The 17,999-nt window shown below is 40.0% G+C and overlaps 1 protein-coding gene across 5 annotated transcripts in view; it reads left to right on the top strand.

Annotated features, from left to right (window-relative positions):
* Positions 1-14,407, top strand: part of Elp4 (elongator acetyltransferase complex subunit 4) — a 190,080-nt gene extending 175,673 nt beyond the window's left edge. For 4 of the 5 annotated variants that reach the window (XM_076929384.1, XM_076929385.1, XM_076929386.1 and 1 more), the window contains one exon: positions 13,988-14,407. In XM_076929384.1, coding sequence (XP_076785499.1) covers positions 13,988-14,163 — 176 coding nt within the window. In that variant the 3' untranslated portion in view covers positions 14,164-14,407. Of the gene's footprint in view, positions 1-4,363; positions 4,461-13,987 lie in introns of all 5 variants that reach the window. The other variant, XR_013108724.1, reaches the window with a different exon arrangement.
* The last annotated feature ends 3,592 nt before the right edge of the window (positions 14,408-17,999 follow it).

Raw genomic sequence — 17,999 nt, 5'->3', positions numbered from 1 at the left:
ACTAATAATTATGTTTATAGAATAAAAACATATAATATTTTTACTTAAATCTTTAAAGCTTAGATTCTAATCCTAAGTAACAATTACAAAATCCCTTCTCTTCACTGTGCCATTTTTTAGTATAATGTCACAAATACCAAAAGAAGTATACCTTCAGCCTTCCTGGAGACATGAGATGCCGGGAAGTGCAGAGCTCCCACTTAACCAGTATGCCTCTTCTTGCTGCACTGGAAACCTGAGACAGGATTTAGCCAACGTGGGGTAGCAAGTCAGGTCTACATTTTGAGGCTCTTTCAGAGCCCTTGTAAACAGATTTAGCTCAATGGTAAAGTTAAGTAGTAGGGGGTAAAAATCCTCCACATGTAAAAGCAAATGAGTTTTTAAAGAACAGAAAATAATCTCTATGAGAAATTACTTGTAAATTATCCGTGTGGAAAGTAAACCTCGCTCTTGTTAACATTTCTATAGAAACATGCATTTTGATTAAGCTAAACAAATGAAAAGAAAAACTGAAAAGTAGCCAATCATATATCTGTATTCTCACAGATATTTTGTTCTTTTCTGTATTTTTCATTGTGTTCCTGTTTTACTTGCTGTGTTTCCTTTATTTTGTATTATTCATGGAGAGCCTTTCAGTCTGAGACTGACTTGCATCATTGCATGCATCATACGTGTGAAGTCATCTCAGCAAAGTGTACCTCTTTGGAGTTGTATCCACCTCTAGTCTGTGTCTCTTAGCCAGAGTGCTGAGTCTTCAGCTACCTCATCTCTACCCCAAGGCATGTGGAGAAGGTGCTGGCTCTCTCTGCCCAGTGTGTTCTCAATCTCTGTCCCAAACTGGGAGAGAAGAAAGGCTTTAGAAGGAAGTATATGTGCAGGGCAGATGTGAAACCAGGTTTGTTTATAAATTTTTAGTAACTTTTCTGTGATACTTGAGGTTGGGGTTTCCAGGGTTAACATGCTTTCTGAACTCAAATAGGAAATGGAAGTTTTCATTTCAAAGGGCTTTAATATCATTTCTCTTCTAAATTTTACTAAGGTCATGGCAATACATGTCTAATGCTCAGAATGCATACAACAGCATGTATCAGGCAGTGCTACCTAGCATCACCTGACTCTTAGTCGGCTGAGGTGCTCACCGCCTGAAAAAGTATGCCTTGTCTGTCCATGAAAAGAGGGGAGAACCCTTGCTGTGGTAGATACTATCCGTTCATTATGGACTGCTTTTGTCCAATCAATATAGAGCCAGCCACATTTCATCTTGTCAAACCAAAAACCTACTACCTAGCTACATTTGTATGGAATCTAACACAATGTGAAAGAAATAATAGCCCAGTCCTCAGTGCACATTGAACTGGTGAAAACATCAGGAATGGTTTGGCAAAGATAAAACATAAAATTAATTTTGTGTTATTTTCTTTTCATTCACATTCATACCAGGTAGACTGTGTCAAATACCTACAGTAGAGGAGAGCTTGTTCATGCATGCAGGACAGAATAAAGATTAAAAGCTCCAGGAAATCAGCTTGCTTCAAGAACCCATTAAAGTGTGCCTGTCCCTCCGGCTTCACAGATGTGTTGATTGTTGCATTTCAGTCATGTAAATATGTTACAGCATAAAGTACCAAGATTCCCTGTTACAGAAGTGCTCCTGTGTGGGGGTGTGGGAGTAGGGAGAGCCGAAAGAGAACTAAATAACACACTGTAATGAAACCTGCCTTTGGGCAGCACATGCTTCAGTTCTGAATGCCCAGAAATACTTCATGTGCACTCTAGGCTGCCTAGCAATGGGGATTTTCTAATTCTGGCGAGCTTGACAAAGTAAATACAACTCTTGAACATAAGGCAGCTCCTAATAAAAAAAATAAAAAAAAAAAAAAAAAACAATTCCCCCTTGTAAATACCTACATTTGGCCCCATTAAAAATTCTTTCTTCATACCCAGGAACCAACAGACCCTTAAATATGGGGATCTCAAAGTAACTGGAGAGTAGTTGGGAGATTTAGAGCTGTCAGGATGTTTTACATCGCCACTGCCACTGAGCACTTCATACACCATCTCGGGGCCTCGGAGAATGGTGCTCTGCATACACTATAGGCATTATACAGAGAAACACTCTGGCCATTATGCTCTCGGGAGTCATTTGCTTGCAGCCAAAAGGATACCAATGCATGTTCCTGGGTATGCTACCCAGGGTATAAAAATGTATGCTTGCCACATTTCTGGGTTGAGTACTCCTCCAGAGTTGCCAGCTCTGGAAGTTAGCTAGTGAGATAGCAGTGACATGCTTACCTAAGCTATTTGTAAAGCTATCAGATTGCAAAAGTATAGTTTCTGCCTTTTCACATCTTAGGATTCTACTCCATAGCTAAGGGTCAGTCAGTCATGCCTCTGCCAGCCGCTGAATTGCATCATGGGTCTGCTGCACCTATAAACTCCTAATATTTCAGAATGGATCTGGATAAAAACACTCATTTTATGCACTAGCAGTTCATTGAGTACACAGTTTCAGATTATGGCAAGGAACAGGCACTACTTAGAGTTGTAGTGACAAATTGCCTTTGCCACCACTGGTGTAGCGCCCATATTATAAACTATAAAGGAAGAAAGAAATGGGGTGCAAAGGAATTCTTATGTGATTAACAGTTTGGGTTATTTCTAAAATAATTCTTTAAGTTTAGCACTCAGATCTAAAACACATACATACAGGGTTTTTTCCCTCTAAGCCATCTTACTATTCTTAAGATATCTGATGGATAGTCCCTAAAATACTGCTCCTACATTTTTTTTCTCATTCATCTCAACCAAAAAAAGGGACTTCCTGGGTAAAGTACCCTGAGATACCTGTCATAGTGACAGTCATGACCCCCTGCTTTCTTCCTTTGCCTGTGATAGTGGACACACACTCTGCAGTTTCTCTCCCCATGTCCCTGCACACCCTGGAACATCTGTGCTTTCTCCCTGCCCTGTGTGTGCAGAGCCTGATAGTTGGGGGGCGGGGAGGGGGTGGCAGGGGCAGGGAAAGATGCTTGAGTCACTTTGTTGCTGAGTGTTTCTTCTGAATCAAAACAAAACCTTCATACAATGTTTTCTGAAAACATTCTCATAAAATAGAAATGCTTACAGTAACTATTGTTTTTCATTATTGAAATTTTCTGCATGTGACTTAGTAAGAAAATAATCAATAGCCATAGAAAAATGTTTTTATCACTTCTGTGATAGCCCTTGCCCTTTAGAATTAAATCCAAATCAATTCTCATAATTTACAAGCCTTACCAGGTCTACCACCTGCCTACAAGCCACACTAAATAACCATTTGTTCACTTGTCTAATGCTCCAGAAAAGCTGGGATCTTTGTCCTCTTCAAACATGCCAAGCTTACTCCTGCCTCACAACTTTTCAACTTTATTCTCATCACCTGGGTCTTAACCCCCTTCCCAAAATTAAAATCTTAGCACAAATGTGCTCTTGAGGAAAGGTCTTAACCAATTAAACTGGTTCCATGCAGCCAGTGCTGTGTCATAATGTTTCATATCCCTTCCAACACCCCACTCTATCCGCATGGTCCACATTTGCCTGTTCTTTCATGCTTTCAGTCTTTGGCTGTGGAACTATACACTACCCCTAGACTTCTGGGCTGAGTCCCATGAAAGCAGGGATCTTGCCTATCTTGATCAATGTCTCTAGTTTTAGATAGTCTGACACATAGAGAATAAAAGTATGGATATTGAAGTCAGGCTGCCTGAGTTCAGTTCTTTCCGGTGCTTTAAGGTTGTGACATCACTCCTGCTCCCTTATATTGTTTTGGACTTGGTTACATGGTCCAAAGCTAGCTGCAAGAGAAGCCTGGAAAATAAAGCTGTTAATTCTAATGGCCTTGTATTCAGGTCTCTGTAGTAAAGGAAAAGGAGACTAGATGTTGGCCGGCCATTATCAGTCTATCAGATATAACAGCCCTTTGGAACCCAAGATCATGCTCGTATTCTTCCATGAATACTTATTCTCTTACCAGGGATAGGTAACCATCCCTTCAACTGTAAAATACAAAATTCTATGCTCTGGCAGTTTGTAGAAAAATCTTCCTTGAGTCTTAGGATATCACTTGGCCAGTACAAAGCCTTAGTGTGTAAAAGCTCTGGGTTCAATCCCCCCAGAATTTAGGGTTTTTTTTTTTTTTAAGTGAGTATGGTGGGAAATACTGTAATCCCAATGCTCAGGAGGGAAAGGCAGGAGGACCAGAAGTTCAAAATCATCCTCTGCTACATACCAAGCTTAGGCCTAGCCTGGAATACATAAGACGCTGAACAGAAAAGAAGGATAGAGGGAAGAGTCTTTCTCATCCATTATTTTCTTCCCCTTTAAGAAGTCACTCCTGTGGCCATTATCAAATATGGCTACATGATGTTGCCATTGAAAGATGCACCCTTTGAAGTTCGAGGACCAGTGGGGCTTCTGACCAGGTTTGTGGTTTCTTTGTCAATACAGTTCTCTCAAGGCCTTAGAGCAATGTTTTTCCACCTCTGTGTCATGACCCATTTGGGGTGGAACTACCCTTTCATAGGGGTTGCCTGAGTCCACCAGATAACATAGATATTTGCTTTCATAACCATAGCAAAATTATAGTTATGAAGCAGCAACAAAAGTTAGTTTGAGGTTGTGGGGTCACCACAAACAGAGTTTGTATAAAGAGTTGCAGCATTGGGAGCTTACTTCCTTAGAAGAGTCCCAGTGCATTTGCTTCCCCTCAGTTCTTTGTATAAATTATCCCCACCAAAGCACTTGTCTGCATGTAGCTCTAGGGTTTCTCTGCAACAAACAGATTACTACCTAATTATTTTATGCAGAAAGAAAATCTATGACAGAACATTGGGGGCATTGCTACCAAACTAGACTCCAGGAGGATGTGAAGGATAGAATCTGGGAGAGCCCACTGAATCTACTGACTGGAATACACAGCTCTTTGGCCACCACCTTGGGAAAACCCCACTTTCCACTGCAACTGCTTCTTAACCCAGAGGAATCAGCTAGCTGGACACTTAAACATTGGTCCAACCTCCACTTCCACAAAGGCTTCTTGATGTTTAGGAAGCCAATGTCTAGTCACTGAATACTGATGCCAGAACAATCATCTATGCAACAGTGCCTGCCAACTGCAGTAGTTAACACAGCAGGAAAACTTCTCCTCCACCTTCAAACCTAGTACACAGATGCATAGAGTTGGAGAAGCCTCATCCACTTCCATCCAGCCCCTGCTATGAGGAGGGAACATTAGAAGGCAGTTTGAGTAGTGAATACCAAGTGCCTGCTCTACAATTTGAATCTTGTTTTCTGTGATCTCGTTCATTTTATAAGTAGCTACCTTGAAACCACATGAAATAGTAGGCTTGATTGAAAAATTAGCATCCCTCACCTGGATATAATGTTTGCCTTCCAGGTTCTCAGATTGATCAAAACAACACTTACAGTCTGAGATCTTTGACGTCCCTGCCCATCTTCCAACACCTAAATCAAAGCATATGTATATCATAGAACTTGTATATTTCATGTGTCCTTTGCCAAGATCTGTATTAATTAATTGAGTGGAGGTTAGGCTATTGTTACAGTGATCTAGTGACTGTGTCTTGGTTAATACAGAAGTCTGTATCCCTCACATAGACCCAGTTGGGTGACCCAAGCTCCTTTGGTGACCAGAAGATCCTAGATTCATTCTGTCCTTTGCTTTGTTCTCCTCAGCACATAGCTTTCACTTTATGACCAGGATAGCTGCTTCAGCGCCTTGAAAAGAAGGCAGTTATTGTGTCCTAAGCACTTGCAGAGCATAGAGCAAGACTGCAAAGAAAAGACAAGATAACTATACTGGAACATTTTAAAGTTGTCAGGCCATTAAATGTGTCTCTTTCTTTCACAAATATACTTTTCTTGGACTTTAGGATAAGAGTTCTACTTGATAACATGAGACAGAGAAGATCACTCCTCAGACCACCTCCTTTCTCTTCTATAAATGGAACCACTTCTGTATTTGTATGCATGCATCCTGCACACACATAATGTTCATACTGCCCACTAACAGCCATGCCTTTGCTACTCCAGGTGCTTCAGAGTACACACACAGTCAGCATTCATGAGTAAACAACCTGAAAATAAGAATTATATAAGCTTTGTAGCCATCTAGATAGGGAATTCAGAGTTTCTATGCCCCCAGATCAAATTTGACAAAGAAAGGGTTTTTTGGAGTTTTTTGATTTGGTTTTACCTTTTCTGGGAGGAGAACAGATAGAGTCTCATATAATCCAGGCTGCCCTTCAATTCTGTTTGTAGCTAAGGATAGCCTTAAACTACTGGTCTTCTTGCCTCTGCATCCAGAATCTTGGGATTATAGGCATGTGCCATCACCAACTACGAGATTCATAGAGATTTTATATGCACACTGCATTACTAATTATCCTGTCCATGGAAAGAGTCTGGCCAGAGGACAGGTAAATGGTGATGTTTACTAGTCATTCTAAGAGGGAAGAGAAAGTGACAGTTCCCTCACGGGGGTCAGAGGGAACCCTCATTCTAACATTAACTATGGCACTTTTGCCCAAGATGCAGTCACTCAACCTCATCTGCAAGCAAGGGAAGCTGGGAAATGTAGCCTTGGTTCAGGGAGTCCATGTAACCTTCTAATATTCAGGGATTCTTTTACTTTCTAAGAAGAATAGATATTAGGAGTAAACTAGCAATCTCTGCCACAGACACATGCCTTTTCACAAATCACACTTCTGTTTAGACAAGTAAGTTCTTCACAGTCTGCTTTCAGAGAGGTGAAAGCAGATTTGGAGGCAAGACAATACTGTCAGTTATAATTGACGGTCAAAATAATTGCACACCTGAGCATTTTTCAATGGGCAGCCAATGTGCAGTGTTCCAGCTCTGAGATGTTGTCTAACTTTCAGATCAATCAAGAAAAACCAAAACCAAATGAATTTCTTAATTCAAAGAATAGAATAAAAATATGACACTAATTGAAACTATTTTAATTTTAAACCCTGAGAATGAATTGGACCTTAAGAAAATAAAAACATAAACCAAAATCCTCACCATGTGTGGCAGAATATTTTCCAGAAATGCCCAGCAGCTAGCAAATGAACACTTGCAAATCCAAAAAGAAAAGAAGGGGGTGGGGGAATGGTTCTGGCATTGTTTCGTCTGGACAGGCTAGATATGCAGCTGATATACAGTTCATGAAAATTTGGGCAGAAGCATACCACACTGTAAGATTTTGAGTGTAGAATGCTTTCAATATAATGTTATAATAATAATATAATCGTTGAATAATACAAATGTCAAAGTATAATAATTAGAGGTTAGAGAGATGCATCAGTGGGTAAGAGCACTTGCCTTGTGAACGTGAAGCTTTGAGTTCAAATGCCAAGCATGGCTGCTTGTGCCTGTACCTCAGCATTAGGTAACAGAAGCAGGCAGGTCCCAAAGCTTGCTGGCTGGCCAGTCAGCCAGCCAAACTGGCAAGTTTCTAGTTCAGTGAGTAAGACAAGAATGGTGGAGAGTCCTAGAAGAAAACATGTAGTATCCTACTCTGGCTACTCCATGCTCATACTCACATACACGCACCACACACATGACCAAACCCACAGTAAATAATAATAATGTTGTTAAATAGTAGTATAAAATGCTGAAAATTTTACTAACTGAAACAACAGTCTAAAACCTTGTAATAATGACAAATGTCTCAAGCCTGCTACATCCTCTTCCCCTTGCCTCTGGTAGGAAATTCATCTCTCTGCTGCAGAAAGAGAAATCTTTCTATAAGACAGAAAAAGAGAACATTGCTTTACCCTCCCACATTCTAGGCTCCTGGGGGAAACCAGATGAGTGTTTCCTTGGTTGGAAACTAAAACTGAAGCCCCAAGCAGTGAGCTGGGGTGCACCACAACTATATCCTCCAAGATGCTGATGGTTTTATTACGCAGCCTTTCCTGTAACCATAGCATAGTACCAGTTGACCCCCCGGTGTGCTTGTCTCTCCATATGCATTTGCTCTTCCTTGATAATAATAAACTTATTATATATTTTTACATACATTTAAACAAAAAGCCTGTTTTGCAGCTCAGTTTGTCGATGTTTAAGTTCAGGCTGTGAGTAAAAGTGACATGGCCAACTTCCAGGTCCTACCTTTTGGCCACATTTTTCTCCACTCAGCATCAGTCTTGGAACCAGAAGTGGATCCCTTATTTAGAAAGCAGACGCATCCTTTGTGCTCAAAATTCCCTACTCGTGGGAGCAAAATAGAGAACAAATACACTTCAACCTTTAAATTTACCTTTACTACTTTTAAGTGTGTGTGTGTGTGTGTGTGTGTGTGTGTGTGTGTGTGTGTGCGCGCGTGTGTGTGCGCACTTCAGGTGCCTGAAGAGGCCAAAGCATCAGATCACCTGGACCTAGAATGACAAGCATTTGTAAGCAGTGGCATCTCTGCTTTTTCAAGCCTAGGACAGGAATGCCTCTTTTGTGGCTCCTTAGCCCTAACTCATTGCATCACACAGAGAATGATTACAAAACCCAACAAGCTTTCTGTCCATGAATGCACCACAGAACCGAAAGACTGCAGAAGCATGGGATGGATGCTTGTTGTTCATGTTTCCTCCTCTCGGTGTCAAGAAGGAAAAGTGACTACTAGAACCAGGTAGAGAAGCTTCGTATTTTGACGTTCCCTTTATTAGCCATTTTGTCAGCAGTGAAGACATGCAGAAGTCAGGCTTTTAAGATGATGTGAATCTTGAATTGATTTCTGTGTTACTTACTCTTCTGTTGCTGTGATCAAACACCATAGCCAAGGCAACTTAAGTAAGAAAGAGTTTAGTTGGGCTTCTGGCTTCTAGTTCTAGAGTGTTAGAGTCCATCCATGATGACAGGGAAACTGGGCAACAAACTATAGGCATGGCAGCTAGCGAGGCAAGCATGAATCATAGGGGCAAACTAGTAGGTAAGGCTTCACTTTCAAAGCCTGCTTCCAGAGACAAAGTTCCTCCAGCAAGGCTATACCATCTGAGCCTCCCCAAACAGCACCACCAACTGAGGATCAAGTATCAATGCCCAAGACTATAGGAGACATTTCTTGTTCAAACCATAATACCTTTTTAATACAGCCATGCACTGACCCAAACACAAAATAAGGAATTGTGGGTGAAGCTTCCTTTATGTTTATGTAGAGAGCTGCAATGAAGTGTGGGGGTAGGGGTGGGGGAAATGTGTACCAATACTGAAGTTGTACCTTACTTCCTGAAACCCAATAACTAAGTTGCTGCCATTTATAGTTATATACAGTGAGTGCTACCTATAGATTCACTTCCTTGCCCTACTAAACACACCTGCTTTTATCATGCTATACTACATTTATTTTTCTGAGACCCCTGAAGCCTATTTTTTAAGGAAAGGGTGTTTAAATATGTTAGTATGGTACTCTATAGTTCAGAACGTATCTGTACATGTCATTTTATCTCCATGGCAGTCTTATGAGGGCACAGTGTTCCTTCATATGGATGAGCATACTGAGGCTTATCAAAGGTCACCCTGAAAGTGAAGTACAGAGGTGAGAACCACAGCACTCCTCCTCCGTGCCCAGTGCTCTTGAATGTGGCTTCTGCTTCTGCTCTGGCAGAGCAGAGGGGCACATTTTCAGTTAGGTGGACAACACAGAACCCATCAGGAGTGCACTAGTTTTCACTCAAATTTGTTATATTTAAAAGAAAATTAAAATGCACTGGAAACTATTCTCAAAGATTAATGTTCTGTGGTTCTGAGCAACTCAAACTGGCTTTCCGGGGAATACGAGAAATTTGTAAAAGAGCCCCTGCTCATCTGCTAAGGGTTAAATGGACTCTGTCAACTGTTTTCAGAAAACAAACACTGCCTAGAGGTTTTCTCTTAGCAAATATGAAACATATAAATTGATTAGTCTTACTTTAACGGGTATTTACCTTCAGTTTGTCTCCAATCCCAGTGTAATCTTCACTCATTGTCTTGATCCTTCTGTCTGGAGTCTGAATGCTGAGAGCAGGCCTGCCAGTCTGGGGGAGACAGAATTAAGAAGGGAGCCTGTAGCCAGGAAGTCCCTGTCTATGTGTCTCTAGGATCAGTAGGTTGCTGACCAGAAGGGATAAATATTTAGTGGCTAAGCACAAAGGAGAGGTAGACCTTGGGAAAGAACTTTAACGTCCTGCCCTCCTTGGGAAGCCCTGGATCCACAGAGCAGTCATGTCTGCTGCTTGCTTCTAGCCTGGGCTTCCTGTGGAATGCAGATGCCTTTGGAAGCTTCCAAACCTGCCTGCGTGTTTTAGTGCACTCTCTCCTTCCATACATAGTGGCAGAAAGGAATCCAGTGATCACATTGGATCCATCCCTGCACATTCCCCAGCCACCTGTGGGAATTATGGGAACTCTTTCTTTTCCCATACCTCTACCCATATGTAGACATGGTGCTAAGAGAAAAACCAGGCTTCCAGCAGCCAGATATCATCCCCTGCCTCGTCTGCACAGTCCTTCACTCTTAGAATTTCAGAAAACAGAATCAGGTGGAACAAATCTTCAGCTCAGGATAAAAGATCCATTTTTGTTTTGGCCTTTGCTCAGGCCCCCAGATATAAAGAGACAGACGAATCCTTTGATTGGGTTTATAATGCTGAGAATATTTTATGCATTCATCCTATTCATTTTTATTTCATTCTGGTTTTTATTTAAACTGTTATTCAATGAAATCTCAACATCTAAAAGTTTATCTACACCACAGCCTGGCAGTTTATCATAAAGAAGGTTGCCATGCAATACACTTTTTCAGAAGACAGATCTGGGATGCAGCGGCACCTGGGCGTTTACATGTCAAATGTGTGCAGGCTTTGGAAGCCTCAGAGGAGAGCTTCTTGACACAGCTGGCAAGGCCAGAGCCTGAGCTCCTTTCTTCTCAGCTTCACATCACACTGACGTGGTGCACACACACAGGGGAGGCTTGGAAAGAAAGAACAAACATTCTGCTCAAGAATTTACATCTCATGGTGACCACATTCAAGAAGTCAGCTAAAGCAAGAGATATACACAAAGACACAGATTACCTAGCTCACTTTGGGCCTTCAAGAATATATAAGCAGCTTTATAGGAAACTGTTTGGCTAGGAGTGGTTACTCATATTACCCCAAGTCTTTCTGATCAGAAGTAGCACATGAATATTTGACTTTTCTTCAAAGCCATTCAATCCAAAAGATTTCCAAGCATGTCACATGTTCCTTTTTTTTTTTTTTCAAAGACGGGCGTTCAGCCAATTGGCTGACACTCATTACCTAAATAAGGAGAGAGAGAGAGTGAGAGAGAGAGAGAGAGAGAGAGAGAAGGTGGAAAAAGAAGTACTTAGGCAGTCACTAAGCAAATAGTTGTTCTCCTGCATATGTTTTATTTTGCTAGTCCTGGGCAAACTACAGTTGCTTTCCTGCTTAGATTTCTCAGACAAACTGAGCCCCCAAATATGCCTACCCTATATGATACTGCTCCTGCCAATGGGCAGTCCCATTCTTGTCAGAACTGAGCTCATCGATTAGGTCCATCTCAGGGTCCATCTCTGTAAAGCTTTCTCCTTTGCACGTGCCTTTCTTGGATCCATAACCTGGAGAGTTCACTATGAGGGTGATTTTTGCAGTTGCCTTCTTCATATAAGTAGGTTTATAAGGAAACCATGTTGTGGAAGGTGATATGATCACTTCACCTTGTAGATGTGTTTGTTGAGGTCACGTCATAAGGCTACTATTTGATAGGTTTCAGCATTGGAAACACACACTGTAACTCTCCTGAGTTTCAAATCACTTCAACCATGCCTGTATGCTGCTCATTTTCCTGTGTTCTTCAGCAATGAGTATGAGCCCTTAAAGTAAAACACAGATACAATTAAAGGTCTCGGTCCCTCCTGTTCTTCTGTGGACTGTGTGTGGACAGAAGACACTTGTGGCCTCAGACCCGGGAGCTATGCTTCCCTCAAGACCACTGAGCCTATCTTGCTTTCATGTCTGCTTGAAATCTTCTGTGTAACAAACAGAGTACAAAGAACTGAAAGAATCATTTGGGAACAAATAGGTCTCCTCTGAGATTCAAGAAACAATTACTTAATAATTGACAGACTGGGCGCTGCAGATGAAATGAACAGCTCTGTGTGGACACCCCAGGTTTCCACACCCCCTTCTCCCATCTGACATCCTTGCTGACCATGCATCTATTGGTACAGCAGTGCTTGTCATCTGAAATACATTCATATTTGTGATAAACAACTCAAGGAAGAATCTTTTCATAAATTATCTTAAATGGTTTTAAATATTTTGATTACTTACATACAGCTTGTGTTTACATGACAACAAGGAGTCCTTTCATCAGGAAAGCGTCTAGCAGGAACATATGCTTGTGAGCAAACATTTTGACAAAAAAAAAAAAAAAACGGTCCTAGCTTCCCCCACCCCCATTGAAGAGAGTTTTCCAAATGAAGGTCTCAGCTAGGATAGCTATGAGAGAACCCTATCCTGTCATGCCTGTGATACTGCCCTCACACAACAGGGAGAGTAATCCTTTGTCACCATGGAGGAACAGTTCTATAACCCCTGCAGATTCTAAAATTTGTGTATATCAAAGTCCCTCCTATAGCATAGTAACTATACCTTTCCTCCTATAGACTTTAAATCATATGCAGATAGATTATGTTAATACCTAATACAATGGAAATGCCATGTGAATGGATGTTTTACTATATTAAATAAAGGGTAATAATGATTCTTAAAAAAAAAAATAGTCTATGTGTTTAATCTGGAAAGTCAACTCCTTCTTCCTTAAATTTGGGTTGAACAGTGGGGACAGAGATAGGGTCTTACTGTGTACCCCTAGCTAGATAAGGCTGACCTCAAACTCACAACAGAGATCTGCCTACCTCTACCTCTCAACTAAATTTGGGTTTCTCTGTGTGTGAGACAGAGAGATAGAGAACTGATAATTAAAATAAGTTTATATTCATTTCTCCTTTTCTGCAGGGTAGTGTGGAGTGGAGAGGAGAGGGTACAACAAGGTTCTCTATGTAGTCCTGGCTGTTCTAGAACTAGCTTTGTAGATCAAGTTGGTCTAGAACTCAGAGATCCACCTGTCTCTGCCTCCCAAGTGCAGGGATTAAAGATGTGCACCACCATTTCTGGCTTATATTCCTTTCCAAACAAAAACAGTCTTTTAAAAATATGTGTATCTCTTCCTAATTACAGAAACATCTTGCAGTTCAGCTATGGGTTGGTCTGCCTAAGTAAGCTTGGATCTAGAGGATATTGAAAGCCAAAGTACAGTTTTGAAAGCCTATTCCAATGTTGTGCATTGAGACAAACCTATAGTAGATGCTGTGGCCAGCTCAGCTGTGCATAGGAAAAGCACTGCAGTGCAGCACCATTGTCCTCACTGTGCCAGTACTACTGTGAACAATGCAAGGTCCTAGAAAAAGTAGAAAATGAAATTGAATCATCAGGCCAGCTTAGACACACAGAGAAGCAAGCGTCTGTGGGAATCCACCATTCTTGAAAAGCTACAGTTAAAAAGCATTTTAGGACCCTGGCAAAAACAGAACCAGAAAAAAATGCTATAATTTTATATTTTTAATTTGTGCATTTGCATGTTTTCATTCCTAAGAAAGGAAAATCTTAACAGATTTAGTTTTGGACTCTGAAGACATTCCACTGAGAATTGTGGTCCAGCTTCTAACAGTTGTTATAGTTTGTAAAACCCTAGTACGAAGGGAATGTGATGGTGATGGGCTTCATCAGAGGAATTGTTTTAGCAGAGATTTCATATGTAAGAAAGACTAAATGCTGATCAACAGAGCAGAATATTGTATTCTGAAGTGTGCGGGGGGGGGGGGGGGGGGGGGGGCGGGGAAAGTAAAATTAACTTTTTCTTCTTTTTCTTCTCTCACCATGTGCCCCAGCGACTGCATTTGCCTCCAGACTTGTCAGACACAATGGGCCGTTCAAGCAAACAGGATCTGGCAGCATCTGCCAAACTGCTGGGCGCAGGCTGCAGCATGATGGCCGGAGGCAAGAAGCACCTGGACTTCTAGGGTCTCTCCTTGGTCACCGCATGCGAAGTTATCTGACACTCTGATTAGGATTGCTAGTAGCTTATGTAAATATTTGTCTGAATGATCTGACCCTCCAGTCTTTGAGAAACACAGGGTTAAAAGGAAAGCCACCATTCTTCAGTTTGGGTTGTTTCATTATTTGTTTTTCTGCTAACTTTTGTATAAACATAATATGGCAAAAATACTGTCATTTGACATTTATCTGCTGTTTTGTTTTTTTAATACTAATTAATTTTTAAATAAACACCAAAACATACCTAAAACACAGTGTGCCTTAGAGTTGTCACTAGTTCTTGTGGACTGCAGCAGTGGATGATGGTGGCTTGTGTCTTATGCTAACACGCATGTCACACCCCATACACAGAGTATAGAACATTGAATTCAAGTTGTGTATTACATTTCAGATCAGTTTGTTTTTGAAAAGGTCACCAAAAACTGCCAAGATGGTGCTTTTTTAAAGAATGTTTTGTTTGCTAGCATTTGAAGCAGTTTGCATTTGCGCATTCTGTTGTTTAAAATAGTGAAGACAAAAATCATCTTTGGGGATTCAGTCTGCATTACCCCCACACACACGTTAGACAATACATACAGGACTTGATGGGAAGCAGACAAGAAGAAGCTGGGTGGATGGCTGTTCTAAAGTTCTGGATAATTGATGTCAGCACTATGAAATTGTGTCAACAGACAAAATTGAAGCTGGCAGCTACACTAATACTGGGGTCCTATGGTTGTATAGTGAAGCCTGGTGACCAAGTTATAGACTATAGGTCTAAGACAAAGTGAATAACTGGGACAAACACAGATTTCCATTGTACCACCCAAACCCTTTGTTAACCATGAACACTGATTGAAACTATACATCTTCGGGACACAGCATATGGAGCAGGTTTTCATATAAAACACTAGGGTTTGGTGTCATGCATCCATACTCTTGAAGGGTTTGACGAGCCAGAGGCAAACAGTGGGTGTTAGAAAGCAACTTGCATGTATTTTAAAACTCCAATTTTTTAAAAAAAGATGTTTAACATCTGTTGGCAGAAATTGAATTTCCAAAATACATTTTCAAATAAATTAGAATATTTTGAAGCATCTTTAACTAGCATTTTAAGCAGTTTCCTTTTAATATACCACAAATTATACTCTATTTGCTCTTGACAACATTGTAGAAAACAAAGACTAGGTTTTTAAAACTGTCTCACCAATATGATGATTGTCAGTCACTTAAAAAAAAAAAAAAAAAAAAAAAGCCCAGTGTAGCATAAACACACACTGTATACAGCTCTTATTCAGAATTAGAATAATTGAATCAATGACAGTGATTTGCCAGGATGTCAAATCTCTCCATCATATCCTGTCACTACCAGTTTATTTTTTGTGATAAAATCAAAAAGACAACTATTTTGTCACCAGGACTTTATTAGCACTAAAAAAAATCAGGCTGATTTTTTTTTTTTTTTAGAATGTCTGGTTTATTTTTTTTAATCCTTTTTAATTCTAAAGACAAATTCTTTCACATTTTCTTTTCAAAATAAAGTTTTAGAATTGATCTGTCAGTTAAAATTAAAGGGCTTTTATATTAAGGAAAGGTACTTTTAAGATTTAAAACAACCTCAAAAATTGATTTTCTCTATAGATAATAAGTCATGTTGGAGAGGTACCACAGAAGCCTGCTGTCCTCTAATGGGTTGTGAATAAACTGAAGTGAATGCTTGATTGTTTTAATAACTAACCTTTCTCTTACCCTGTTGTGATTCATTTCACACAAACACACAACAGCACAATTCCTTGGCAGCTGACTCTGAAAAGGAAGTGTCAGGTGTGTAAATTATTTTAAAATATCAAATGAGTCGTTGTTTCTTGATTTCTATATCTACAAAATTGACAGTTGACTACTTGTAGATAGGTGCTTTACAAATAGATAAATTCCCTTGAAAATGAGTGAGCATATTTGAACCCTCAGTTTAAATAGAAATTAAGCTTTTCAAAGTTAATATAAACACATTTTAAATAAATAGAGTACCTGGGCTTTCCAAAAATACTACATTTACCACTATGTTTTTCAGACTCAGTGGTCAGCATATTTTACTAATAATAATAATATAGAGGAGAAGGAAGAAGAGGAGGAGGAAGAGAAGGAGGAGGAAGAGAAGGAGGAGAAGAAGGAGAAGAAGAAGAGGAAGAGGAGGAGGAGGCAGAGGAGGAGGGAGGAGGAGGAGGAAGAAAAGGAAGAAGAAGAAGGAGGAGGAGGAGGAGGAGGAAGAGGAGGAGGAAGAGGAGGAGGAGAAGAAAGAAGGAGAAATAGTAGTAGAAGAAGAAGCCGCTATTGGAAACAGATGTGTGGTGTATTTTATTTTATTTTGTTTTGTTTTGTTTTGTTTTGTTTTGTTTTGTTTTGTTTTGTTTTGCTTTATTTTATTCTGTTTTGTTTTCCTCTGTTAAAAACACAGTCGCAAAATATGTTTGCTCTCCATTGTCACAACAACTTCCTACATGAAAATATTGGTCTTCAAAATGCTAACACACACATATATGTGCATGTGGTTCTGATACATTATGAAATATATACTCTATTCATAGTTTTTAACATGTCTTGAGTAGAAATACTTAGTAACACTGTCAGAGTAACTGAACTGTCTTTACTTCAGCATTCTAGTTGAAGCCTGAGGCCCTGTGAGCCATTCATTCCTCGTGCTAGATCTGCCTTTCTTTCACATGTGTAAAGATTTTGACTGTGCTAGGTTAATCAGGTATATGGATCTGAGACAGTCTGAATTTTTTAATAGCTACTGGATGAGATCACTTTTCTCAGCTTTTCACATCTTTAGCACTACGCCCAGGGTTTTCTAGTACTAACACCAGCATGAATGAAAATGCTTCTAAAGTAAAGGCTACTCAACTATTAATCCCATCTCTCTTAATGTTAATGGCTGGGACATATACATACCTACAGCAAGGGCATGTGGGAAAACCATTGCATAAGCCCATCATTAATGTCACCTCTAAGATACCATGCTACTATGTCCAAAGATAGTCACCATCAACAGTGTCAGAACTAAGCAAAAGATTTACACTTTGATTTTGAAAAATAAGCAGTTTAGTCATCTGTGACCAAGAAAAAATATTACTAAAAAACAAAATAATATGTATTTGGCATTCATCAACCTAACATAGAGACAAAAAAAAAAAATTTTTTTTTCTTTATACCATTAAGACCCAGAGCACAAAGAATAAAAAAGGATCAGTGCCATCTGTGATGACAAACATTCACAGAACAAGGCTAAACATTAACACTCTAGATGTAGTTCTTGGAGGCCTATTTATGACGTTTCATTTAAGTAGAAAGAGGAGATGATGTAAGTGGTGTAGAGAAGCCAGTTGTTCACCAGATAAAAGTTGTTTCAAGGTATAGCTTTGGAGGAGAGGAAATCCTCAGAATTTTATACAGCACACCACAAAATTTTCACCTAGAGCAGCCGCTCAACCTGTAGGTCATGACCCCTTAGGGTCCAACAAGCCTTTCACAGGAGTCACTCCTGCATATCAGGTGTTTACATTGTAATTTATAATAGTAGTAAGATTGCAGTTATGAAGTAGCAATGTGATAATTTTATGGTTGGGATCACCCCAGCCTGAAGAACTGTATTAAAGGGTCACAGCATTTGAAGGTTGACAAACCACTGCCCTAGAGTGATTCACCTGTAGTTCTGTTTACCCAATGTTCCCAAGTCAGTCAAACCTTGAGATAAAATGTAATCTGTGTGCACCAAGGATGTCATAAAATTTTGTCCTGGAAAATGACCCTAAAACATCCCTGTAGATTTCCCATTGACAAATCTATAAATATACCTGTCAGTAAATA

This window comes from Arvicanthis niloticus, chromosome 2, assembly GCF_011762505.2.
Source record: "Arvicanthis niloticus isolate mArvNil1 chromosome 2, mArvNil1.pat.X, whole genome shotgun sequence".
Lineage (NCBI taxonomy): Eukaryota > Metazoa > Chordata > Mammalia > Rodentia > Muridae > Arvicanthis > Arvicanthis niloticus.
Note: the sequence above shows the minus strand (reverse complement) of the source record. Positions and strands in the feature narration are given on the sequence as shown.